This window comes from Camarhynchus parvulus, chromosome 6 (assembly GCF_901933205.1).
Source record: "Camarhynchus parvulus chromosome 6, STF_HiC, whole genome shotgun sequence".
In the NCBI taxonomy this organism is placed as follows: domain Eukaryota; kingdom Metazoa; phylum Chordata; class Aves; order Passeriformes; family Thraupidae; genus Camarhynchus; species Camarhynchus parvulus.
The window spans coordinates 23340841-23367435 of record NC_044576.1 but is presented as its reverse complement, the minus strand read 5'-3'; the positions used below and the strand labels follow the sequence as shown (position 1 = coordinate 23367435).

General features: G+C 44.3%; 1 protein-coding gene across 2 annotated transcripts in view; it reads right to left on the bottom strand.

Moving 5' to 3' along the window:
- Window positions 1-295: 295 nt before the first annotated feature.
- NEURL1 (neuralized E3 ubiquitin protein ligase 1) overlaps window positions 296-26595 on the bottom strand; it is a 140722-nt gene continuing 114422 nt past the window's right edge. The window contains exons 4-6 of one of the 2 annotated variants that reach the window (XM_030951155.1): window positions 15924-16604; window positions 2857-3003; window positions 296-2053 (exon numbers count right to left, since the gene is read on the bottom strand). In XM_030951155.1, the coding sequence (XP_030807015.1) occupies window positions 1812-2053; window positions 2857-3003; window positions 15924-16604 (1070 nt within the window). In that variant the 3' untranslated portion in view covers window positions 296-1811. The remainder of the gene's footprint in view (window positions 2054-2856; window positions 3004-15923; window positions 16605-26595) is intronic. The other variant, XM_030951156.1, reaches the window with a different exon arrangement.

Sequence of the window (26595 nt, the reverse complement as noted above, 5' to 3'; positions counted from 1 at the left end):
CCCTGTCACGCAGAGCGTCAGCATTCAAGTTAGTGCTGCCTGCAGGGCGGGCCCGGGGAGCTGCAGGCCCCTGGGTAGGCCGCAGTGAGGGTGGCACCTTCAGAGAAAGGCTCTACATGTGCTCCCCAGTGAGCAGTCTCTTTTTGCAGACAAAGCAACGATGTTTTCCAGGTGTTTTTAGGATCAGCCTCTGCCAATGTGGGTGGTGCAAACCCACCTGCTGCTGGGGGGGGAACATGATGTCCCCTGCAGCAAGTGCATGTGTGCATTAAATACTGTTATCCCTTCACCACACTCTTCCCCCGTGTCCCATCAATGGCCAAATGCTCGGGTGCAAGGAAAAGCTCAGCAGGAAGCTGTGACTCCATGGCCTTCCCTGGTCTGGCCAGGTGGGTGACGTGGTGGGGGCAAACTGCACTGCCATGGCACCCTAGCCCTGACCCCCCTCAGGACCCAGACAGTCCGTCTCGGCCCTGCAGCCCAGGACGGCAGCAGGATGGGTTGGGAAGGGAGGCAGACAGCTCCTGCTGCTGCCAAGCCACACAGCCCAGCCCCAAGGGCCAGCAGCCCGGGGTCACACCTGTGGCCATGGCAGATGTTTGCATGGCAACCGTGGGGGCCGCCATTGTCCCTGCTGGGCACAGCCGGGTTCCTGACTCAGGCAGGAGAGAAGGAGATTTGTTTAAATAAACCAAAGCAAACCAAACCCCTCAAGTTATTTTTCTCTCATTCCTTACTTCCTAACACATAAGGACAGCCATGTCCTGCCGGTGTGGCTGTGAAGAGCTGAGTACCACCTGGCTGGTTTTGTCTTAAAGCACAGTGATAAAGTTACCAGTAAAGGTAACCCACAGATGTGTGGGTTTATACATTCTTCCCCCGTGAGGCTGGGGTTTTTCCTCACAAGTGCTGTCTGGATGGCAGGGGGAGAAAGGTGAGGGAGCTATGTCTCCCCCTCCCACAGGCCCATGGGAGAAGAGATGCTGCTGAATCCCTCGTGCTGCGTGGGGACCACACACAGGCTGGTGGTGGTGGGGTTTGGGAGCCACTCCTCATGTGACAGGGTGGTGACAGGAGGTGGCTGATGCTGCTGGGAAGGAGCAGAGCTGTTGCCAGTGTTTGTTGCCAAAACCACCATGAAAGCCTCTGTCAGAGAATGGCAATGGAGGAGGAGTTGGGGACAGCCCTCAAGGGGCTGCCACGGGTCTGCTCTTCTGTCTGCAGATATGGGGTGGGTGTTGCTTCACAAATCTTGGGTTCTTTTCTGCACTGGCCCCAGCCTCTCTGCTGTGAGTGTACTCACTGCTCCTCCCTCGCTGGGTCAATGCTTGCCTTGCTCCATCCTTTCTAAGGAGCCTCCTCTGGTCAGGCTGGTTGTACACAGAAACACATTGCTCATCTCTTCTGCTAAGCTGAATCTGCGTGTGGGGTGCCTCTGGAAGGAGATGTGTAGCACTGAACCTTTTACCACTTGCTGTCTATGTTAAAGAGTGGAAACTCCACTCTGCTGTGCATGGTGTAGAAAGGGATGATTGCACCAGCTGGCATTTTTTGAGATAAAGTTTAAAATCCACAAGGGAGAGTAGTCCATGGCAACTTCCCTGACACTGGAGTTCAGCCCCAGGGCTTGCTTGGGTGGTAGAAGAGCAGCATCTAAGCTTGTCTCATCTGTTGTCCATGGAAGAGGAGGTCAGGATGGTGGTGGCTGATGAGTTTTGAATCTCCTGGGTGATGAATAAAGACCAAGGCCAGTGTTGTCTCACAGCCTCCTCCCCACGTGCCCAGTCCCCACCACGGCATCTGCTGCTGCTCTAAGTGCTACGGTATGTTTTGATGATATCTTTGATGGCTCGTCTGCAAATGGGGCAGCAGGCATTGGCCATCTTCTTGAGCTTCAGCCCACATGAATAGCAGAGACACATGTGTCCACAGGAGTAAATGACTGTGTCTACCACGTTCTCATAGCAGATGGTGCATTCATCTACCCAGGGCCCTGAGATGGACGGGGAGATGGGTGACTCAGGCAAGCTGCTTGGAGAGTTGGGACCTGTGCCTGCAACACAAAAAAAAACCATGGTCACTCCTCTTGCTGACATCCCAAGGTAATTTCTGCCCTGCAGCCACAGAGGGAGAACCATGCCCCAGAAGAAATGCATGCTACAGGACCAGGATTCCTTCCTGTGACCTGCTGTCCTACTCATCGAGTCCTGGTTCACATGCCAAGGCTCAAGGCAGCAGGAAGGCAACTTCTACTGGGGTCTGCTGCTCATGAGGAGCAAGCCAAGAGACAGCTGTTCCCATGCAACAAGGATTTGGTAAGTTATGTACCCCACCATCAATGCCTTGGGATTGTGCAGGTGTCTGGAGTTTTAAAAGTGCTGCAGAACAGCCTACACTTTTTTACTGCATGTGCATTTATCTACATATCTGTACTTCATTGGCACTTTAGAAATAGCAATACTGTGTTTTACTGAAGGAGTGTGGAGGGAGAAAGGGGAGGCATAGGCAGACCTTTAGCTCCAGTCCAAGCTAGTGTAAGATGTGTCAGTGCCACACAGCTCTCCAGAAGGAGCTCTGCCTCACAGGGCCATGCGTGCAGCAGAAAATCCTCTGCTTCCCTTGGGACCTTTCATGATGAAAAGGGTGAGAGAAATATTGCTGTCTAGGCATCCAAACAGCTTCTACATAAAGCTGACTGAAAATAGCCCTTGCAGAGGCTCTCCCTTCCTCCCCAGGGGAGCTGACAGGATAATAATAATCTGTTGATTATTGTGGTTTTAGAGCCGTTCTGGGAGACAAGTGTGAGACTGTGAAGGGAGGCAAAGGGAAGGCAGCAGGGGATCCCACCATTCTTACCACTGATAGAGCTGCAGAGGGGGCCAGAGCCACACGTAGACAGTAAGGGGCCAGAGACACCACTGCAGAGGACGGTGGGGGAGTTGGGTGTGGAAGAGGGCGAGCTCGGTGCCGACAGTCCCAGCCGCTCTGCTAGGGTGGTGGAACCTGTGCCATGAGAGAAGAAATCTGTGGTTACTTCTAAAAACCGAGGCTGACAAGGCACTGGGGGTACGTGGCAGGGGTTGCAGCTCTCACTGCTTCTCAGGATTAGTCTCATCAGCATGAAATCTAGGGAGGAGATAAAAGAATCCTCATGTGCCTTCTTTTTAATGCTAGCAGCTGGTCCTGAAGAGACATCAAACTCCCACAACCCCCGAAATTGGCTGGAGCTCCCTCAGCTACCATAACCCTTTGCTTCTGCCCTTAAATGTGTCTCAAATCATTTAGTGCAGTTAATTCCCATGTGGTTTCATGCTCATATGTGCCCCCAGTACTAGAGCAAGCCACAGGCTTGTAGCAGTAGAGGGCACAGCCTGTGGAAGGGTGGGCTGGACTCCAGCACAAGAACACATCCCTTTGTCAAAAAGTTGTGCAAAACTGCACAACTCCAGGCTTCAATAAATTCATGCAAAGTCACTCAAGGACTTTCCAGAAACAAACAGGAGGGTCTGGCAATCAGGAAACTTTAGCTATGCTCACTGCTCTGCCTCTTTCTTGCGTGGCTTCTGTCAGAGGTAGGGATAAGTTGCCAAAATGCATCTGGATTTAGGATGAACAAGGACACCTCTCCATCATTCAGGAATGTTTTCTTCACTTGCATGTCTGGATGTGATAGCTCAAGAGTGCAAAGCTTCTTCAAGTCTCTTCTAGATGTCCCCAGCTCCATTACTTCCTGCTCTCACTGCCCACCATCAGCATTAATGTGCTCTCTGCCAGAGAAGCCACCTCTGTCCCACAGCCTGTCTGGCATCCTCCTTCTATCTCAGTCTCTTTCTTCTGCTGTTGTAATAATACATATCTTAAAGCACCTTCCAGAAGGGAAAAAAAACCTGGAATGCTTAAAACTCTACTTTCTGCAAAGGTTTTGTAGACGACTTCTATTGCTGCCAATGCAGCCTGGTGTTTGCTAAGCCAGTGGTGGCACAGCAGCACACACATGCTTGAACTAAGGAGATGGTTTCCTGGTGGTAAGAACCAGCTTGCCTAAGGTTTTAAAGTTTCTAGTTCCCCAGCTGAGAAGACAACCAGGGTAACTCGAAATCAGAACTAAAATGCTCAGACTTCTTCATGTTACCATATAAGGAGCCAGAGGCACAGAGGGTTTGGAACCACAGTGTCCTCAATGAGTTGGAGGCCATTCTCCAGAGAAAAAGCAGCAGTGGGAGGTCAGGAAAACCCCAGGTGCCAGAAAGATCCTTCAGTTCCTCTTTGCAGGGAGGCTACTGACCAAACCTGGGAGACAGGGGCTGCAAGTGCCAGCTGTGGATTGTGAAAACCAGCAAAAGCACAGATTCTCCTGCTCTTTTTAGCAGAACAAGGCTGAGAAGTGAAAGTGGAACACAGGAACAGGGAAGGGGTCATGTTTGAGTCAAAATCTGTTTTGAGGACTGTGTATGAGAGAAGAAGCAATTAGCCTAAGCCATCAGTCCCTCAGTTTCACCCCTCTCCAAAAAAGGAGCACTTTGCTTGCAGGCACAAGCTGAAGTCAAATTAGACTCTATAAAGGGCTCTGGAGCTCTCACACTTGAGATACTGTAAAGAGGTACCTCCTTCATCACACAGATGGGAGCTGAGGCCAGAGTTCAGCTCAGTAAATAAGCAAAGAGAATGATGCAGCCTCTAATGACAGCTACTAGCAAGAGCCCTTCCCCTCCAGTCTGACAGATGACCAAAGCAGAAAACTTGCCCGGTGGTAACACACACTGAACACAGGCCCAGCAGGGCACAGGGTTCAGCTCATTCACTGCACACACAAATATAAACACTGAGCAGCTCAACAAGTTTTTCAAGGCCTCCCTCTACTCCCTATAGCCTGGAGGCATTTCTTCCACTCAGCTGACACACAGCACATTGCATTTCTAACACCAACCTGGTCATTTCATTAAAGGCAAAATAAAGGCTGTTAGGAGTGTTTCTCTTCCTGGACTAATGGGAGAATTTGGAGGTGCCCCAAGTATCACAGCATATGAGCTGATGAAGCATGCTGGCAGCAGGGCAAATGGTCTTTCCACAGTGCAGAGAGAGCTCAGCAGTGCAGGAACCATGGTTTTCTCTGGTTGTAGCTGGTCTGAGTCCCAAAATGGCCTTACCCAAGGGCCAGCAGACACCTTGCCAATTCTTCCTCCTAATACAAGGCGCAGCTCTTGACTTTTCTCCAGCGTCAGTATAGAGCTTTGTTTAAAACAATCTGAGTTCCCTACCAGACAAGACACATTTCTCCCTTGGTGACAGAATAATCAACGTAAGACATGTTACTCATGCTTTAATATATTGCTGGATGGTGTGCAGATATCATGACAAGGAGCATGGAATGAGATCATGAGCAGAGTGGAATGAGTGTGGCCAGCCTGGCTTAACTAAAACCAGATACATGAGCTCAAGGCCAAACATGCTCATTGTGTGCACAGAGCTCCCACCAAGAGCCAGCTTTCAAGCCATGACTTAAAAAACTAAATAATTCCAAGTAAATCAACTTAAACATTCTTTTTCTCTCTAAAGCCCCCAGATCAATTGTCTCTGCTGCTAACTTGTCTCATGTTTGATCTCAAACACGCTGGAATCACCCTTAAATAGATCTTGAATCAATTCCATTTGCTGTTTTATCTTTACAAAGTCCAATTATTAGCAAAGACCAGTGCAGATTGATGCTTTGTCTACACTTCTGTCATTGCTGTGGGAGAGGTGCAAATAAATGAACCTCTCCGTCCACCACCAAAGGAGAATGTTATGTTTTCAGAAGAGAGCTTTACCATGGAATGTACAGACAACATCATGCCAGGAAAGGATGCTAGTATGCTAAAGGTTTGTCATTCAAATAGTCTGGAAATAGGATCAGAAATAAATGGTATGGTGTTCAATGTGATCAAATGCAAAATGCAGCACTTAAGCAGAGATAATCAGCTACCTAAACACAGAATAGGGAATTAGTCCATTCAATTTGAAGGCCTGGAAATTGCTGGAGGTCATGAAGATGATCATAAACCTAGAATACCATCCTGTTACAAAAAGGTTGAGCCAATCCAGGGTCATGTGAGGCTGATTAAGGAGACTGGAGACACTGTGGTATCTTTGTCCCTGGAAATACTCAAAAGTCAACTGGACAAAGTCTTATGCTACCTTGGAAGTTAGCCCTGCTTTGAGCAGGAAGTTGGATTAGGCAATTCCACAGCGTCCCTTCTGACCTAAAATATTGTATGATTCTATGATTTTTATATGGCAAAATTTTTCACAGACTGATGAATGAAGTAAAGAAACAATCTGTTCTTTATGAATGTTCTGGGTAAGACAAGAAATCATGGGTTCAGTCTCCTAAGGTGCTACGGTTAGACATTATGTAGAGACTGAAGCACTGTAAAGCAATCAGACTTCCCAGAGAGACCATGGCATCTCCATCATTAGAGCTCTTTCAGGACAGCAAGGTGAAAGAAGTAGTCTCCTGGGAACCCATGCAGCGTTTACAATTTTTGACAGTAGCTATCTGAATCCATAATTACCCTTTTATAAAATGTCCTGTGACCAAAATACAGCAGCTGTGGCTGTCTGAGATGCTTTTGATTCTCTGTATCTATTGTGCTGAACAGGGTGATTTCCCAGAACACTGCAATCCACTCTCCAGGGTATCTCCTGAGGCTGTCCCAGCTTCCAAGCATCTTTCCTCATGGCAGCTGTCTGGGGAGAGCTGTACTGCTGGAGAACTTATAATGGTAAGAAGACCAGATACAGTTAATGCTCCCTAAAAATACAGTTTTCAACTCTCCCCCTCAGTTATTTTATAAAATATTATTTCTACATACATTTCTATAACAATAATGCAGAACCAGTTGTCTGCACTCCAGAATCATCCTTTTTTCCACTTTGAACTCACCCCACTTCAACTTTGTTTTTCCTGGCTTACAGGATGCAGTCAGTGAATGTCCACTACTCTACAAGTCAGAGTTCACATAGTTTGATGATCTTAAAAATTTTTATGGGCTTTCTTTACCCATAATCATCTTGGCAACTATTCCAGAAGCTTAACTAAACATTGTCCCTAAAAGACAAATTACAGGACCCTCCTTCAATAGTTTCTAGGGAAGAATAAAGTCTTATGCAACATAGGAACTTGCCCATATGCTGAGTTTCATGTTGAGGAAATTGACAGCCCCTTCTCTTTTATAACACATTTGCTGCATGAATAGGACAGATAATAAAGATCAGGTAATTATCAACAGCAATCACAGATTTTCAATGCTGTTCCATCCATCCACAGGCCCCAGAGCTTCCAGCACACAATGGAAAAGGTTAGTACAGTTGTTCAGGTCTGGCTGCAGCATGTTTAAGGGAGTTCGAGCCATCTCTGCACTTCACATACATTTCAGCCTAGTGATCACTGGGTACCTGGCAGTCATAGTCACTTAGATGCCTTTTAAAACTCTTGACATTATTTCCTTTTGTTAGGAGACAGATTGTTTAAGCATATCAACTAAAATTCTTACCCTGTCTCAAAAACTGTTCAATACCCTTTCTCATATTTAACACTCTCAGTGTATCAGGGCCATTTATTTTGTTATCTAAACAGGATCCAGGTTCTTTCAAAAATCTGGCACAAATGTGTGTTCTGAGCTCATGTGAACATCTCTCTTAGGAGGTCTGTCCTGTAATACATGAGCTGCTCCAGAGTGAGGGGGCTGTGATGTTACTGGCACTGGATATTGCACACCAGAGCATCCAGGTTCTCTTCAGATTTTCTGGCTTCCAGCCATGGCTGCAGGAGAGCTATTCTGTCCCCCAGCCCCACTCAGGTCTTGCCCAACAGGGCCCTCTGAATCCATTGTGCTTAAACAAAAGAACAAAGCACCTGTTGCTGCCTCGTTATGTGGTAGTTAAAGATCAACGATAATGCTGGGGAAGGATGTGAGCACATCCATCATTTCTGAATGCTATAAAATACTTGTATGTACACATCCATTGGTTGTGTTCCCACGGTGATGGGAACAATACTGCCCTGGCCAGAAACCAGAGCTTCCTTCCCCTTGGCCTCAATGGTTTTTGGCCAGCCATGCTCTCAGAGCCCAGCCTCTGTGCTGCAGCTCATCTCTGCCTCTCAGGTACATCAGTACCTGGTGACCCACGTCAGCTGCTGATCCATGGGCTTTTCTGCATTCAAGCATTTCCTGAAGGACTTAAAAACTGTTCTGAATAGAACAATAACACATTTTGTCCTTCACAGGCCCATGAAAACATAAGGGATTTTGCATTATGCTAAAGAAATGTCCGCAAATAGGTCAGAAAGCAGCCTGGCAGATTTTGCATGCAAAACCATAAGGTCTGTGTTTGCAGATGGGCGTCAGACAACCACTGTTTAAGGAAGTAAAAGTTAGATCCAAACCACATGGAGAACAACAGTTCAGACTTTCATGAGGAACAGAAAAGGAGTGTACTTTATGGCTTTGCTGGAGCCTTGCTGTCTGCTGTGTCCAGAAGGGCAGCGGGGCACCAGCACATCCATTACCCTCCTGCAGTCACAGGCACACTCCAGCTAAGCAGGGGAAACAGGAAAGCTCCAAATGCCACAGACGCTTTTGATTCAGCAGCTCTCACAGCCCAAACCCAGTGTGCTCCCTGGAAGCAAAGAACACACAGCAAACTTACAGGGAATCTGTCTCATCCTGACAGGTGAAGTTCAGTGGTCACTCAGCACTTACATCCTGCAAAATCCTGAGGGCATGGAAACCATGAATGGCTGAACTGAAGTGAAAAAGTCATAGAGTTGGAGCTCCACCTCTAAACCTGAGAAATTCTAGAGCAACAAAGCACCCAGGCACATGCTTACATCAAGAAGAAGAAGAGGTGAAAAAAGAAGCCTGGATTAAGTAGCTGAAACCACAAAAACGAGAGTTGGTGCTTTCATCTTGTTTAAGAAAAACAAATCAAGGGTATTTGGGAGACCACAACAAAAACAGTTCTGTGAGCAAAAGGAAAATTGCCGCCTAACCCAGCACCTCCCAGCTCTGTGCTTTTCCAGGAGGGACAGGTATAAATAGGGTGGTAGATGCATACAGGAAACAAATACTCTTAACTTTTCTTGGCCAGCACTCTCTGGATTTCCATGGGCACTGCTGGATGCAAAGGGATCTGACAAAGAATCAAAGAAAGAGTTTAATCTGCTATGTGATTCTCACAGTAGCCAGAATACCTAACTCACACCACATTAGATCAAAGAATAGGCAGATTTTATCTGTCCTGACAGACAAGTTGTAAGGCAAAGAGGCTGGTATGGATGTATATTTACTGTAGGAAGGCAAAGGTATTATGAGATAAGGGAAATCTATACCTCACTTAACTATAAAAATCTCACTGCAGTCAGTAATTGTTTCTTATTTTAATGATAAAAATAGTTCCTGCTTTTGTCAAGGACAATGAGCAGAGGACAAGACATTTGGGAGCCCTGTGGCTGCTGCTGGGGGAGGTGTGTTTGTTTTCCCCAGCCTTTACCTGGATACCTGCTCACACCCCAGAGCACAGGCTGATGTCACCGACCACCTGTCCAATTGCAGGTTAATTATGTGTCATGTGTAAGGGGATCTTCAGTGTGTGGTACAAAGGTGCCACGAGCAGGTATTAACACTGACATTGCTGGCACTGACCATAGGGAAGTCAAGCATTTGATTGCATCCACCTCGCTCAGTTTTCCAAGGCCCAAGTTATAACTCCTCTCTCACACAGCAGCTTCCCCTTGTGCTAACTCTCCTTTGAAACAATGAATATAAAACAAGAGGTGAATGGAGTGCTCTGTGCAGTGCTAGAATCAAGCTCAGCAGTTAAGGATGCTGTATTCTCTTTGCAGCTGTTTCAACTTACCATCAGTAATGTGTACTTCACTCAGAATGAAAGCAAACCATACATGATAGGCGTATTTATGATGAGGTATCAATTAATACAAGTGAATTGCCTTCCAGGAGGCACAGAATATTAACTCTCCTCCTTCCCCCAGTCTCTAACACCATAAAATACCCTGTACCCTGCAGTGCACAGGAATTCCAGGCTGTTAAATGACACACATGTGGGCCCGTTAGATCCCAATCAGCTTAAATGAGGCCATTTTCCATACAAATCAAAACATGGAAGATGGAACTCTGGGGCATATCTAATTAAAAGTCTGTTAAAGGAAGAGATTCATTATGTGCATTTCTGTGCAACAATGTCTAGGCAGTTATCAGGCTTCTCTTATGCTGTGTTTAACTCAACAATTTCCATGTCACTGCAATGAACCAAGGAGGAGAAGGATCAAAATTCCAAATGGATAATGTACCGGCCCCCTCAGAGATCAGAGGAGGCTACTGCCAAGAACTAACTTCCCTCAAGGAGGAGAGGCTTCTAAACTCAGAGCTGGAGAACCAAGATCCTGGATGCTTCTCACCTGTGTGAGATACTTTTCTCCAAACTCACCTACAGTCTGTGCTATAGGCAGTGTGTATAACAACTGCACATATCAAATACCATTTAAATATTTTGTGTGCTCACTGCAGTAATTGCACATGCAAAGTATCTAAGTGCACCCAGAGAGGAGAAGCTTTTTGGAAGGGATGGAATCTCTGCCATTGGATGCTGAAGTCCTGTGACAGTCAAGGATCAACCACAGGATAAAAATCTCATTTACTCAGAACAAAAGCTTGGAAAGATGAGGTAAGATGGGATCATCTCGCAAGAAGTCCTACAGATTTTTAGGAGGATCAGGCCAGACAAGCGCCACAGCAGAGACAAGAGAGGAGAAAGTCTCCCATGGGGATACACAGGAGACAGTAGTTGCAGGAACAGTATCACCAAGATTAAGTGAGGGATTCTGGGGCACAGAGAAAAAATACTGTTTAGAAGGGAGAGGGCAGTCTCCAATGGCCTGTGAATCATAAGTGGTCTGTGGTGAGCTGGTCACTCACCTGGGATAGAGCAAAAGTCAAGGAAAACCAGACAGGGCAGTGATGAACATCACAGAAGGAGACAAAGTAATTCCCTCTGGTAAACCACTGCTCTCTGACACCTAAGCAAAACACTACTCTGTTCATCCATGAAGTTTCAGGTCTTTTCAGTCAGCCCCAGGAAAAAGGCTGTTTCAACAAGGGCAGTTCTACCAGGACTGCTAAGTTTGACCACCAGTAAGAGTCATAATGGGCACGGCTCCGAGTAAGCCTGCCTGTAACTGGGACTGGCTGCAGCTGGCAGTCCTTCAGACTGGCACCAAGGCCATTTCAGATCAAATTTCACTGCTGATTTAAAGCTCCCTTTGCCAGCAAATTGTGTCCCACAGTACTCTGCTGGACTAATTTCCAATTTGGTTTGTTGCCCACTGGTGTTGTCAGAAATCCCGAGGAACTGAGGACAGAGTTGGTTTTTCTGCAAGTCTCATGTCAGATCTTTCTTCCTCATCTCCTCAGTTTTGAGCACATTGTCCAATTTCAAGAAAGTCTTAAAGAAGGATGGAAACCTCAGCAACAAGTGATATGTAAATATTTTTCAATGGGCAGCTAAGCAGGAGCCCCAGCTCATGTCCGTGGTAAAGGAGGTGGGAAGGTGTCCCAGGTACTGCATTTATCCAGCATGGATGTGAATTCAGACTATTCAGACTTACCCACACCAAATGCTGCCTCTTGGGTTGTTTTTTTCATGCCTAGGACTGGCTCTTGGCCAGCATTAGGAGACATCCAGAAAGCTGCTATATTGGGCAGCTGTTCTGATGGGGCTGGAGTTATTAAAGTGCATGGAAAGAAAGGACACAGATAAGTTGGCAACCTGGCTTCATTAGTGTGACTGTTGATGGAACATGTTATTTCATTGCTCAAAAGAAAGCTTCAATATTGTTGGAAAGGATGAAATTCGCAAGGGAAACCAAAACCACAAAAAAAAAAAAAAAGAGATTAAGGAAATTGTTTTACTTGCTTGCAATTCAACTCTGAGACAAAAGAAAATAAAAGAATATCCCCAACCATTTGGATCCTCAAACATTAAATATATAAACTTATTGCTGTGATAGCTTCTCCAGACATGAGTCATACATTTTGAAACCTTATGGGGTCAATCAATTTAACTTCATAAATGAATTACACCACCAAAACCTGACCAAAACCAGACCATTGTATCCAGACTGGCTCATTTCAAACTTTCAGAGCTGTCAATAAAACTGTGTGAGAGCTGAAATGCTTACCAGCAAAAGCTGAGAGCAGTAAATCAAATTTAATAGGCTGGTTTTGTTGACTATATAGGAATGATATCTGAAAAAACCAACCCCAGCCTCAACTAATGAAATTCCTAAAGGATACACAAAGACTGTTTCATTTCTACATGCCTAATGATCTGGGTTTCTGTTTGGTTGCTTTTATGCGCATAATCCCCAGAATTACTAAATTAAGACCAGCACTTAACATATAAAATATTTAGAAGGGCTTCCCTGACAAAAAAGATCTATTGCCTCCCTCAACAGTTGGTTCCCATAGTTAATTACTCTCATTTATGTTTAATTTAAATTTGTGTCCATTTCCCAGCAGCTTGATATTTTTTATGCTATTATCTGCTACATTAAAGTGCCCTTCTCTTTCATTTAATCTTTGCTCTATGCGGTCAAGTTGCCTTTTATACTTTTCTTTGAAACAAACTGACTTTCTTCTGCCTCCCCTATAGATGACTGTGGCCTCACTGCATTATCGTGGCGCTTCAGTTGAATTTATTTTACTTTTACTGGGATGGCATGAAGAATAATAGTGTTTCCAACCTCATCTTTATTTTCAGCTGTTTCATTTCTCTTACAGCAAATACATTGCCAGTACACAATGCCAGATTGATAAGAGGAAAACAGAAGTCAGAATTCTTTACTATCCAGCTAACCCCACACTGCCCTCCTCTCCTACAGAGTCCTGTTAAGATCACCAGCCTGGTAGAGATGGTCTCCATGATATTAGGAAATAAATATTGTATCTGCAGCACTGTGGAATAACTGCAGTCAGCAAATGTCAGCTTCTATGGCAAAGTCACAGGGCAGCAGAAACCTGAGCTGGCTCCTGCTCTGCATCAGGACCAAATAAATAATGTCCAGTCATGAAATACAGTATCCAGTGATCAATACCTGGAGTCATTTTGTTCTCCAAGTCAAAAACAAACCTTCTCCAGCTCCAAGAGTGGCTGTCCATTCTCCAAACAAAACTGAAAAGCTGGAGAAGAAGCAAACCCAGCAACTTTAATTTCATTTTATAGTCAGCTGTAGTGCTGATGTTCCTTTAACAATGTATAATGTCACTTTGGTTCATCTCATAATGGTGTGCCCCAGAAATAGAATGGCATCTGCTATTTAGGATAGGTTTGCTACAATTATGCCTTTTGCAATATTTGTGTCTCATTTCTTTCAAGGATATGTAACTTCACTTTTTCTATTTAAACTAGAAAAATATGACTGTAAATGTCTTCTGCTGTGATCTAAAGCCCAAATTACAAAAGACAGATCTCACAAAATTACTCTTGTTTGCATTCTGAAGATGTAGCATGTCATTATAAAGATGAACACTTTACATTCTTCTTACATTTTCTAATATTATAATGACACATATTATGGCAAGCACCATAATCTGTTCCACTGCAGTGCAAACAGTGCACATCACCTCCCTAATAAAACTGCAATAGTTAGAGTTGGGAGTTCATTATTTTCTTTGCCTTCTGTCAGGGTATTGCTGATCCATGTAATTACTGCAGTTGCAGAGATGCAGTTGGGACAGCATCAGTGCTTTTCTCTGGGCAGTTATACTACACTTATGTTGTACTGATACTGGGACTGCACTGCTCCCAGCATTGTTACACTGGAAATATAGGTATGAAAAGTTCTATTTGTATTTTGATACCTGTTAAGAATTACAGGCAAGCTCCAATTTCATAGCTTTAACTGCGAGATAGCAGCACTTGCTGCCCAAGCTGATGTGGATAAAGTTGTACACTCAGCAGGTCCCACTCTTTCTTTGAGAGAGGCAAGGTCAGCAAGTCCAGCTCTTTTCACTTACATCTCACTAAGGAACAATAGCCCACTTTTCGGTTATTTCCCAGTGACCAAAGCTAGAAAAGCTTGCCATGGTCACAAACACAAGAAGCGAGGGGTTTTCCAGCTCTGCACATTTCATTTCATGCATACAAGTGCAGATTTATCTAAAACATGAACTGGGGATGTACTGGTTTGGGCTGAACTTGTGATCAAGCAGGGAGGACATCTGCAGGGCATGCACAGCAGGAGGTTTACACAGGAGGTCTGTGCTCATGTCCAGGCTCTGTCAAATTCAGTATGAGGATGTGATTCTGTCCCTCTGGGGAGACACATCCTTGCTGGCCTGTTTCAGAGCTCATTGCAAACAGGCTCCTTGCTCTGTGCCAAACTGCCAGAATTAGTGATCTCATATGAAAGGAAGCACTGCTTGATGATTTAGTTTCACCAGCAGCTCAATGACCTAAGTATGTTTTCCTTCTAACATACACAGGAGCATTTAATCTCCTGCTTTACTGGGCTCTGTTTGACTTCACCTACCATTATCACAATGACATGCTGGTGGAGAGCAGAGCAAACCATGGATTATGTACAGTACCCACATCAAATGTAATCAGGCTGAATTAGCAGGGATTGAGTCTCGGGCTCCTGGAAATAAATTGCAGTATTACATTTGTCTTCTGTGAGCCTTTAACAGCCACAAAACACTCACAGCAGAGGCCTGTGGTCAACTTCAAACAAATTATACAAGGCATTTCATACTGTGATTAAGGTGAACTGGACCTTGCAGACAGATGTGTGTGTGTTCACAATTTATCTTCAAATACTGTCTATAAATCCTAAAAAAAGGAGGTGTTGGTTGGCTCTTGAGTTTGAGGGAGAGGCAGATTGTTGGGTTTTTTGGGTTTTTATGCTGTTAGGTATGAGGAGGACTTGAAGCAAAATGGAATACAAGTATACGTAAAGTTATATAACAGTATAAACAGAAAGGAGCATTTTTTAATCTTCATTTATAGGGGTACTGGGAGTTACATCATGTTCTCAGATTCCATCTTTTACTGTCTGACACTGATACAGCAGAACCATGATATGGTACAAATTAATGATTGAACACATCCTATACTTGGTCTAACATATACACACAAGAAAGTAAATTTGATCCTGAGAAGTGTTATTTCAAAGCTTTTCCCTCCATGCGTTCCAACTGTGACTTGCAGCATTTCAATGAAGTATGTCAGCTAAAAGAGCTGAAAAAACAGAAAAAATACCAAGAGGCCAGCTCTTCAGAGGCAGTGTGAGCTACACTGCCTTAAGAAGGGCAGAAGGACAAGGAAACTTTGTCCAGTTGAGATGGTCAGTGCCCAGTGAACCACTGGGTTTCCTCTCTGCTTGCTGGCTTGCCTCTCATATGCAAGCCTGGGAAAGCAAGGGCACCCCTCTTTTGGGAGTCCATCATCCCAGATATATAACGCACAGAGAAGGGCATCAGATCTCTTTTCTCCTGCTGGCCATGCCTTACATTAGCTCAGCCCAAAGCACCTCTCCTCTGCCCTCCTTGCTTCTCTTAGATCAGTGATGACTCATCTGTACTTTAAGGAGGTCCCTGAGGCTTAATTCATTATCTGAAAAGATCTTTGAGACCATCATGTGAAGGGTGTTACAGAAGCACAAGGAGGTTAAGTCTTGTAACACAAACCCATATGCTATGTTTGTGCCTTTGCATTTTTTTTCTTTTTATGAAAGACCTCCTTTGATATACAAACCAAAATTTGTACCTCATCCTAGAGCAGGGAGGGAGCCGTTTACTCCCTCTCCCATGATGTACCCCCCCTTGCTTTCATGTGCACAGGATTTGGAAAAAGGGGGTCCAACATACCCAGCAATCGAATCTGCATGATGGCGCCGTGTAAAACGAAGAACATCCAGAGGGGCTGGGAACAGTCCGCGCACACCTGCATGCCAATGCCAGCCCCGTTGTGGCTCAAGTGCAGCTCACCATCGGAATTCACCATAAATCCCAGGATGTCTCCGCTCTGGAGGGGCACCAGCACTCGGCAGATGGCCCAGAACTCCTTTCGGTCGACCAGGGATTCGGGGTTGTAGGGGAGGTCGCTGGGGCGCAGGGTGCCGGGGTCGCAGGACGTCACCCCGTAGGAGAGCGTCCCTGTGCGCACAGCGTTGGACTTGTTGATTTTGACAAAAATGGTTTCGTTGATCCGAAGGGGTCTGCTGGTGAACACCAAAGTCCTCTCCTCCCGGGCGTGCTCCAGGCGGGCCACGGTCTGGTCATCCAGGATTTTGACGTGGGGTCCCCGGAGGAGGTGGAAGCGGAGGTCGCTCTCCAGCTGGGAGGGGAGCAGGTGGGAGTGCTGGGAGTTGAGGGAGTTCTGCGGGATGGGGCAGGTGGTGGCCGTCACGTGGAAGGCGTCCTCCTGCAGGTTGAGGTCGCACAGGCTGACCGAGAGGCGCGTGTCCTCCGTGTCCCGCCGCAGCGAGGGCCGGCGGATGGCCGTGAAGGAGCGGGGCCGCAGGCAGTCGGGAGGGATGATTTCACTGTCTGTGGCAGAAAGAAAATAAAAAAGGAGTCACTTTCAGAGAAAATAAAAATGTCCAGGAGCTTGAAAAAATATGGATTTGCTCAATATGTTTAAAAGGGAGAATCCAAGACCTGCCGCCACTAATACATTTTCCCCTTTGAAATATGGGAGCAGAGTATCATAAAATGTATTTGCAATCAATTGCTGTTCTTGTACTTCCCCCACCAGCAACAACATTTCCAGCTTCTGAGCAGGCAGACTCAAAATCAATGGCAAGAATTGCCCAATGGAGGCTCTCCTTGGAGGGAAAGCAGAGGATAAATATCTGAAATACACCCTCAACATACCAATCAATATCTATGCAGGCTCTCTTTCATGCCCTCTTTATTGTCTAAAGTAATTCTCACAGACTTATGAAATAAATATCTAGCTATATTTTTTATTTAAAGAAATTGCTATGTTCAGCTCTATATTATTTATCACTATATAAAATTTAATTAATATTTCTGTCTATAGCTAATCATTAGTGTCCTGGTTCTCACTGCAGAGCAGTACAGACATGAATTTTACTGTGCAGAATTTGAGAATATGCTGGGTTTTAGATATACAATACAATCATTTATTATTTCCAACCCAAATATCTAAAATTCAAATCCACGGAAAGATGATGCTCAGACATTCAAATCCACCAGTGGAAACAAAATTGAACTTTATCTTCTTTGTTAGTATTGCCTGCTGCTTCAAGAACTAATAGATTTATTTGATTATTTTTCTGAGGAACATACTCCCCTGTCTTTAATGCTGAAATTACTTATATTTAACAGATCTTTAGCTGTCTTAGAAGTTTTAAAGAACAACATACTGAGAAAAAAACCTTCATTAAAAATTATAAAGAAAGCTGAGATAATGCAAAATTTTATTCTTATGTCCAACTTTTTTTGAAAATTGAGTATCTGGAAACTTCTGGGATGGTGTAAGAAGCTGTGACCCAATTGGACTGAAGTCTGTTGTAGCTTTGAACCCAGGTCCAAATAGCAGGAGGTGACACCACCCCACACAACACAAAGCAACACACCAGACCCCAGCGTGGGACATGCTGCAAACACAGCAAAAAATGGAACAAGGGGAAGAGGCAAAGTTGTCCCTAAAGCACATGCTAGGCCCTTGCAGCAGACACCTCTTCCACCCACATATCCTTGGGATTTTCTTTATGACAACAAAGAGCAGGATATCAGGTTATCTGAGGATTTTCCCAGTGGGATGTACTCTCTCCCAGTACACCAGAGTAGTAGCTCTGTACTGGTATGCCAAGGAATAATGCCAGCTACTGAGTAACCAACATCTCCTGCAATATCCATGGTCTGACTAACAGCCTTTCCTGTCCTCCTCTTCTGGGAGTCCTGACAAGAGCACACCCACACAAGGTTTGGCTTCAGTAGAGCTCTTTGCTTTGCTTAAACTGGATTATTCCAGGCTCCTCTTTAAATAAACTGCTATTACAAGGGAAGCAGAGTCCTAAAATAAAAATGGGCTTTGTTTCTCATATTTGATTTTCTGCATACTGATGTTCCAGCCTCTCAGAAGTTAATTGAAGAAAAGGAGGAATAAATAAGATCAGAAATTACCCCAAGTAATCTAGAAGTGGGTCGCATTAATGGGCTAACATTAGCATTCCAGTGCTCCTGCTGGATAGCACTGGACTTATTTTATCCTCCTTTAGCTGGAAACCTACATAGGAGAACAAATTAATACTGGCAGCTGATAACAATTCTTTTGTGTAGGTGAATGGATAGAGACCTTTCTGAATAGGAACAGAAGGTCCTCTCTATTTTATTCCCTGTAACCATGCATGTGCAGCCTGGCTGACAACAGTGATGTGTGGGTAGCTTGCAGCCAGGGTTTTGAAACAGCTTGTTTTCCACCAGGATGCTTGCATTTCCCTTTGGCTGCTGGACAGAATATCTTTTTCCATCTGAAAAGAGGTTAAGAGAGATGGAGTTCTGCAGACAAGACACATGGCAGTGATAGCAAACCAGGGTTACATATCCAACTGTTTTACTTAAATCCCTCAGTAGCTCAGATGCATGGCCACCTAAGGAATAAAATGTCACTAGCATATAGAAGTGACTGTGACACAGTTCATTAATGTTTGCAAATAATCGTGGAAGAAAGGATTGCAGTTTACTGGCTTCTGAAGTATGTTTGTGAAAATTTAGAGATGAGTCTCTAAGAGATGCTGGCCTGCATTGCAAAATATCCAGCCAAAGGGGAAAAAATCCCATGAATATAAATCAAAACAAAAGTGGGATTCATCTTTTGGGGTAGTAGGTAGGTTGGAAGAAATGTGGAATGCCATTTACCCACAATAACTGATGATGGCCAAGGGCTGTGAAAGAACAGATCTGGTGAAATGTGGAACAAATGAGGTGACTTTGACCACTTTCTTTCAGAAGAAGATGCCCAGGAATTAGTTGTTTTCTTCCTTTAAAGCTTCAGTTCTCACTTTTTAAACACAGACCAAACTAGTCATGCTGAATGCAGATTTAAGCTCTTCATGCTGGAGTGGCCCCATAACACAGTCTTAGCCCTGCAGAACATTTACAAGTGATTTTTAATGCCTACAAAGGAGAGACTCCTTTGTTCAGGAGCATTTACATTTACAGAGGCAAATCTGGGGGACACATCACAAAAACTGAAAGACTTCATGTGATGAGGCTGTAAGACACGAAACAGGTCCAACAGCCCATTACCAAGGACCACCCAGCTTCAGCCTGAAGAATTTAGAAATCATTCATCTCGTCATTAAACATCCAAGGCTATAAAATTTCTTGTATAAGACAGTTGGCAGTCTTACTTTGGGAAAATTCAATTGATGAGAGATCTCCTTGGGTGAGAATAGATGGACTTGTGAAGAGCACAGCTGTCCCCAAGCCACCAGAGCAAGCATTAACACCACCAGCAGCTGGCCTTGACCACGGCAGCTCAGTGGAACTGGTTGCCCAGGTAGCTTTCCAGAGAGGTTTTGCTGAGCTCTGCATCAGTGCAATTACGATGTTATTTCTGGATTTTGAGACTTGTAGTTTCTGGTAGCAGTACAGACAAAGCCAAAGTGGAAAGGATTTCTACTAAATACAGATTTTCTGCTCCTCAGTTGGAGAATCTGAGACACTGAATTTAAAGGATGTCTATCTTTACAAATGCCTTTGTATTTTTTTCTAGCTTTGTTTAAGAAAAAGGTAAGGAGGAGTAATTAATTTATCCAAGTAGAAATGAAGGGCACATGAGCAGTTCAGCTGCCTTCTGTTTTCTTCTCCTCTTCAGTGGGGTTCATCTGCAAAATTTAGATTCTCAGCAGGTGATTCCTTACACAGAAAAATAATTTCAAGTATCTTCCTCATACGAGAGGTTTCAAAGCTTTCTATTTTCCTGCTCAGAGGGCTTAGAAGAGCTTCCCACTTTGTGCAAGCTCGATGCAACTGCAGCAACGCGCTAAAAGAGCTTTTACAAGGAGCTGGTGAGCAGACAGATGCAGCTGAAATCACTGCACTCAGATCAAAAGTATTTCACTACCACCTTTCTTTTGAGCTACTGCCAAATGCTGTCTTCTCAAAATAATTTATTTCCTTAAACATGTGTTATGTTAATATGTAGAATACATACATTATCTCTGTAATATATAGAGATCACATACATGCAAATTGAATACACCAGCACGCACAGATCATCTCAGCCCCACACATGCCCAAAGGGAATGTGTTGCTGTCAGACTGTCAAATCATCATTTCCCTCCTCTTTTTCTTTTTCAGTACTGTCTGTTACTGCCTGAAGGCTTGACTTTCCAAGGTCATGAGCAGCCAGTATTCCTACACCTGTAAAGGATCTAAGACAGCAGAGCAAACTCAGCTGGATGCACACACAGGCTGGAAACTCAGTCTGTGTTTAACTGCAGCTCAAGGGACACAGACCTCCTCTTGATCAGTTTCCTGAGATTTGTGCAATCCTATGACCTCCATGAACTGTAATTCTTCAGAGTATGAGGTCTGCAACCAGTCTCCAGAATGAGCTATGGAACACCTAGTATAAATAAACCAACTTTGACTCTTACTACTACAAAAAAACCCTTATAATTTGGGGAATCAGACCATTCTGTGAGAACCTTAAGAACATAGCCCATTTCTAATGATCCTCCCTCCCTCCCAGAAGAGAGAAATGCTGAGAAGTCAAGGAAGTGCCTAGTGATTCCTTGCATCTGGAGGACATTTCTGTCCCCAGCTACTAAGCCAAGAGTAAAAAATCAGCAAGGCCAGAATTTTGCTGGTATGATGCCTCCCTTTCCATGTGAAAACTCATGGTTTTCCTTCCTTCTGTTCTTTGTTTTACTTTTCACAAGTGCAATTTTCTTCTCTTAATCCTTCACTGGGTAATGGTATTTTCAGTGAATACTCAGGATCATGGTATAATTTCCATGGCCGTGGAACCTCAGGGGTACTGAGCTACCAAAAGACACATTGAAATCAGAGGCCCCTGCAAGAATATTCTGTGTAAATCTGCACCTGCAAAAGGATGTATACTGTATTGTTCCCACCACCGTGGAGTGGCTGCATTCCCACTCAGGAATGCAGATGAAGGCTTTTTCCCACCATCAGCTCTACCTGCCACAAGGAGTTACCCAGTGAGGACAGGTGCCCCTCCCACACCTGCTACCTTGCAGTACCTCCTCTGTGGTCTGCAGCAGAATTATGTACCAAACAGTCCATTTGGCAGGATTCTGACACTGCAGAGAGGTGTTTGAAATATGAAGCAGAGGTACCACGCTGTAAAACAGCATCACACTCAAGGGCAACTGGGGAAAGCAACCAGTTGTAAGACAAGAAATAAACCTGTGCTTCTGGGAACCTTCTGTGGCTCCCAGGCTTGAACTGCCCACCGTGGCAGTGCATTATCAATCTCAGCTCAGCTGCCCTGTGTTGTGCTGTGGCACTCACTGCTCCCTCTCTCAGTCCTGGTAAGCTGATGTGCACTGCTGGGGGGCTGCCATGCTACAGTGCAGAGTGGCCAGAACAATTTCTGTGTGATGTTTATAGCTCAACTTATTATGTACTTTAAGGTGACTGAGGTTTGAAAATATGGTAAAATGGAAGCAACTTATATTCTCATTTATCCCTCCTAAAGTAAGGATGGAGACCAGTGCAACTGGTAGCAAGGAGGAATACCTGTTCTCAAATTCCTTTTGTTGCCAGCTTGTCTGATGTGTGTATGGCATCCAGCCCACAGCATCACCTCCAGTGGAAAGAAGAAAAGCATTTGTGACTGGTCTAGGAAGAGAAGGACCATTCTGTAGCCCTGGGTTCAAAATCCACCCAAATTAATGAGTAACTGGGTGAAGATTTTCATGGTGCCTGCTATACTCATGGTGTAAAGACATCCTCATCACCACGGGATTCTTTGCTCTAGGCTCCCTCAGTTTCTGCCATGTGCATCCTAGCTGCTTTGTTGTAGCAGGAGGAGCTATGCAAGCAGGAGAGTAAAAATCATCCTTACTTAAAATAAACACAGGAGAAAAACTGAGAAGTGAAGAATGCTGAGGCCCTGCTCACAGTCATTAAGAGGCAAAGCTCCACTCACAGAGCATGTCTAAAGTGCTTTTCCCTGCTGGCTGTGTGAGAGGAGATACTTATAAAACTATTTGTTTTTCTGCAAACTCTTACTCTCCATGTGAGGTCTGGAGAGGAGACTGGGATGTGCCACGCTCAGCATAATGCTGCAGAGACCCACGCTCTTGGACGGGTCCTCCTGCTCTGATGCTGCACACAGGTTCTCCCCTCACTGCCTGTGCTGTTAAATGGTGAATTTATATAACCCCAGACCACTCCATTGTGTTTATTTCTCATAAACCATCAGGCGCCAGAATGCAGCTTCTCGGACCATACAATGAAACCATTTCCAGAGCATTACTGTAGCATGTGGGAGGCAAATGTTTAAAATCCCTCAAAGGAATGATTCAGACTAAAAATCTCTTTTGCCATATACTTAGGAATTCACTTTTACAAAGTACATTTCTCTTTATGAACAACTGAGAAATCAAATTGCCTGAGTTATTGCCTCTGATCAACCATTCCTTATTGAAAACACCCACATCAAATCAAGGACATCAGTCAAAATCTACTTACACAATAGCTTCCTATGTGCATTTCACTACTTTAACAGTATAAATATCCCATTTAAATGGAGGTGCACCCATTTGCTCTCACTGCTCTGGCTCCTCTCTTTGCAAAACTACAGCCACCAGACAATACCACTTGTACCAGCTATTTATGGAAGATGCCAGGCTGCTCTTTAAGAGACCGTAAAATCTGCTCTGGGGCAAACTGCATCTGAGATCACAACCCAGCTGCCGGGCTCTGCAGCAGAAGACACTCCTCACCATGTAAACAGAAAGGATATATAAGAGGTGAGTGGCAGGCAGGAAGAATTAATGTTCTTATTTTATAGACTGGAAACTGTGGGATGGATTGAGCAGTCCAGAGGGATAGATGGCTCCTCTGGCAGAACTCTTAAGTGAAGCCCCTTAGGGTTTAGCTCAGTGCACAACAAAACCACTCCATTTTCTATGGTACACCCTCTCATTTCCTAATTCTTCATCAATGCATTATTCTTGCATTATTCTCTATCTGCTGCTCCTCTGCTTCTGTGTGCATGTTGCTCTTCTCACCTCAAAAGTCAACCTGCTTGGGATTCCTCATCCACTACAGATCCCAGTGGCCAGCATGGAAACCACCATTCCAGAATTTCTCCTTCCCCAACAGGCCAATTTGGGATCACTGCACAGTCAGTGGAGAGCAAACACACATTTCATGTGCATCCACGTGGGAAAAGCAGGAGTTAATTGCTACAAGCAAATATTGGCTTCCTGCCCACTGCAGCCTGGGAGGCAAATTACCTGGTATTTCATATCAGCCATTTTCACTGCAGGAGTGGCAGGTATTTAAACCACCTGAGTCCATTTGTATGCCTGTAACCAACACAGTCCTAATCAACGTTCTGACAAGATATTCAGATGGTTTTTCCAATACTGATGGAAGCATTTGAGAGAATTTCTACAATAACCAAGGGGCAGAAGTCAAAGCTCAAGCCAAGGGTTACAAAGAGTCCAAAGCCAAAGTTCTTCTGTGGGAGAAATAATTCATATTTACACTAAAAATTGTCACCAGATTTTAAAGCTGGTTTACAAAAGAAAGCAGATAATTCGTCCTGTGGAACCAAATGCAAGGCTACAAACATCTGCCACTTTAACAGAAATGACTGGAAATCAACAGTGCTTGCGTTCATCTCCCTGGACTCATCTTTGCTTTGTGCTTGCATTTACTTGGATAAAAATCAGCACTTCTTTACAGGCATTTTGGGAGATATTGAGCACTAAAACTATTTGGTTTGCATGACTCAGTTTTGGAGAGGTGATAAAAAATGGGATGGAAGAGAATAAACCTAGTCTTTAGTTGTTACCAACAGCAAGGTCTTTGATAAATTCATTGTGCAGATCTGGTGGCTTCCTGTGGCCATTTAGCACCAAATCCTGCTTTGAGGTAATGGCGCTTTTATACCATCAGGCAGCTGGTGTCTTCCCAAATGAATCTCAGGAAAACCCTTGGGACCTGTTCACTTTTCCAAGAACACAAATATGACCTTGGTTTGCTGTGACTATCACAGAATTCTTATCATGGGTTGTCAATGTATCAATGGTACAGACAAAATACCATAGCAAAACAAAACAGAAAAAAACAAACAAGCGATCTGGATTCTAAAAGGATGTGAGCTCATGTGCTGCCAGTTTCCAAGCTGAAATATTCAGAAAGGGAAAATAAAAATCCCTGAGCTTCAGAGAATTCTGGCTGTTTTTAAGCCAGAGTCAGCAACTGCAGTTCCCAGGCCAGCTCAGTAATTGAACTGATCATCTGCATATTCTTCAATAAAATCCAAGGAATGAAAGCATACAGTCTTATACATGGATCAATAAATTGTAGTTTGGGGGTGTTTATTATCTAATAAAGTGCTCTGAACCAGTCTGCTTTATAACAAGTATTCATACAATTCTGCCTAACATCTGTAACCATGTCAAATTGATTTGCACATGTGAAACAGCACAAAGAGCATAACTCACCTCATAAAACTGAAATAAATTACTGCCCTCCTTAGAAAATATGAATGTTCTGAAAGAGTCTGACAGTAGGTTATGGAGAACAAACTTCCATATGTGTGTTACAGTTCTGCATTTGTTTTCTTTTCCACAAAAGCTGATGCTCAGAGTCTGTAGGGTTTGGCAACATCTGTGTTACAAACAACACATTTGAGTTTCATTCAGGCTTTTCATTTGGGGTAAATTCATCCTCCCCAGCCAGCAGTTTTGAAGACTGACAAACATCCTTCAGGTTGAAGATGTGCCTATCCACTGCCACAGCCATCTCTGGATATTGGCTCCTCCTGGTCTGATTCCCTTTATTGTGTTCATGGGTTTTCTAACTCCCCTTAAAGTCTGAGAAATGTGGTTTGAACAGAAACCACATGCCCTGGGTTTTGTGGAGACAACCTAGATCCTGTTATTCACCCCTAAATCCATCCCTGACTAACTGAGTCTCTGAACTTCTCTCCACCCCAATCAATGATTTTCACCTCCATGCCCCAGGCCGCCTGGACTCCATGATCAATTATTATTATCCCTCTTGGAAACCACAGCAAAACAATCATCACTTTTAGGACCATGACAATATTATTTTAATGTCAGTCCTGCCTCTCTCTGTAGGGTGACCCACATTCCCTTCCATTTCTTTTCCCTATTTCTATAGTCAGAAAGCCTTTTTTACTTGCTTTAATTACCTGTAATAGACTTAATTCTCTCAGGAGAGTGTCAATTACCACTTCATCTTATGTTTCCTGATCTTTAAAATGTAAATTTCTATGTAGAAAAGCACTGGTTTTTTTAACCTTCTTTATGGGAAATTAGGGCAATAATTGCAAGTTCTTATTGTCTAATAACTTTATAGAGCTGTCTTCTCATAGCTCTGACTCTATTGGTTACTCTTGACACTATCCCTTTTACCCTCCTGTCCTCCTAGGAATTTTGACCCTCTTATTTCACCTATTCAGGTAAGAGCACAAGTGCATGCAGTGTTAACCCCACAACTTTACCTCAGTGTGCTCTGCCACAGATTGCTGTGAGCCCTCCCACAAGCCTGTTTCAAACCTTATGTTCCTGTGCAAACATTTCCATAGCATCTCAGCGCTCACAGCCCCTTTCCAAGCTGCACCAGACACATTCCCTCACCCCCTGAATCACCTGACAGCAATTTTCTTCAAAACAAGCACTTTCTGCCTCCTTCCCATTTGTCATCCTCCCTTCCTGATCTCTCCTTTTTCACTCACTTCCATTTACCCCTGTGCCCTTGGGCAGCCATGGAGATGCTGAAGCTCCTTCTGCAGCTTCTCCCCACATCTCCCAGTGCCAGGCTCCTGCCACCACTGGTGGCTTTGCAAACAGTGCTGAGGGAGAGCTCAGCCCAGCAACAACCACCTCCTACCTGGCAGGGTCCCCCAAGGGTCAGCATTTTACCCAGCACCATTGCTTACTGAACTGATTTCACGCCACTGGGGGAAAACTCAATTCCTTGGGAGCCCCAGGAGCCTGGGCTTGCTGCAGTCCTGTTCCATTCAGAAGAGCACTGCTAAATGATAAACTGCCTGGGCATCACAAGGATTTTGCTGCTAACTCACCTACCTTTTAGGGCTAAAAGCACATTTTCTACTAAAGAAGCAGCCTGTGAAATGCAGTAATAATACATAATATTTCATAGCCTGCCTGAAGAAAAAAACAAAATTAATTGTGAAGATACAGTATTTCAGGCTAACCTGAAGCAGAGTGTTCAGTTTATCTTGCTTCCTTTTATAAAAGCAAATGAATATTGGATCAAGAGTTTCTCCAGTTGGTTTCTGAGGCTTGTTTGGAAATCATTGCTGCCA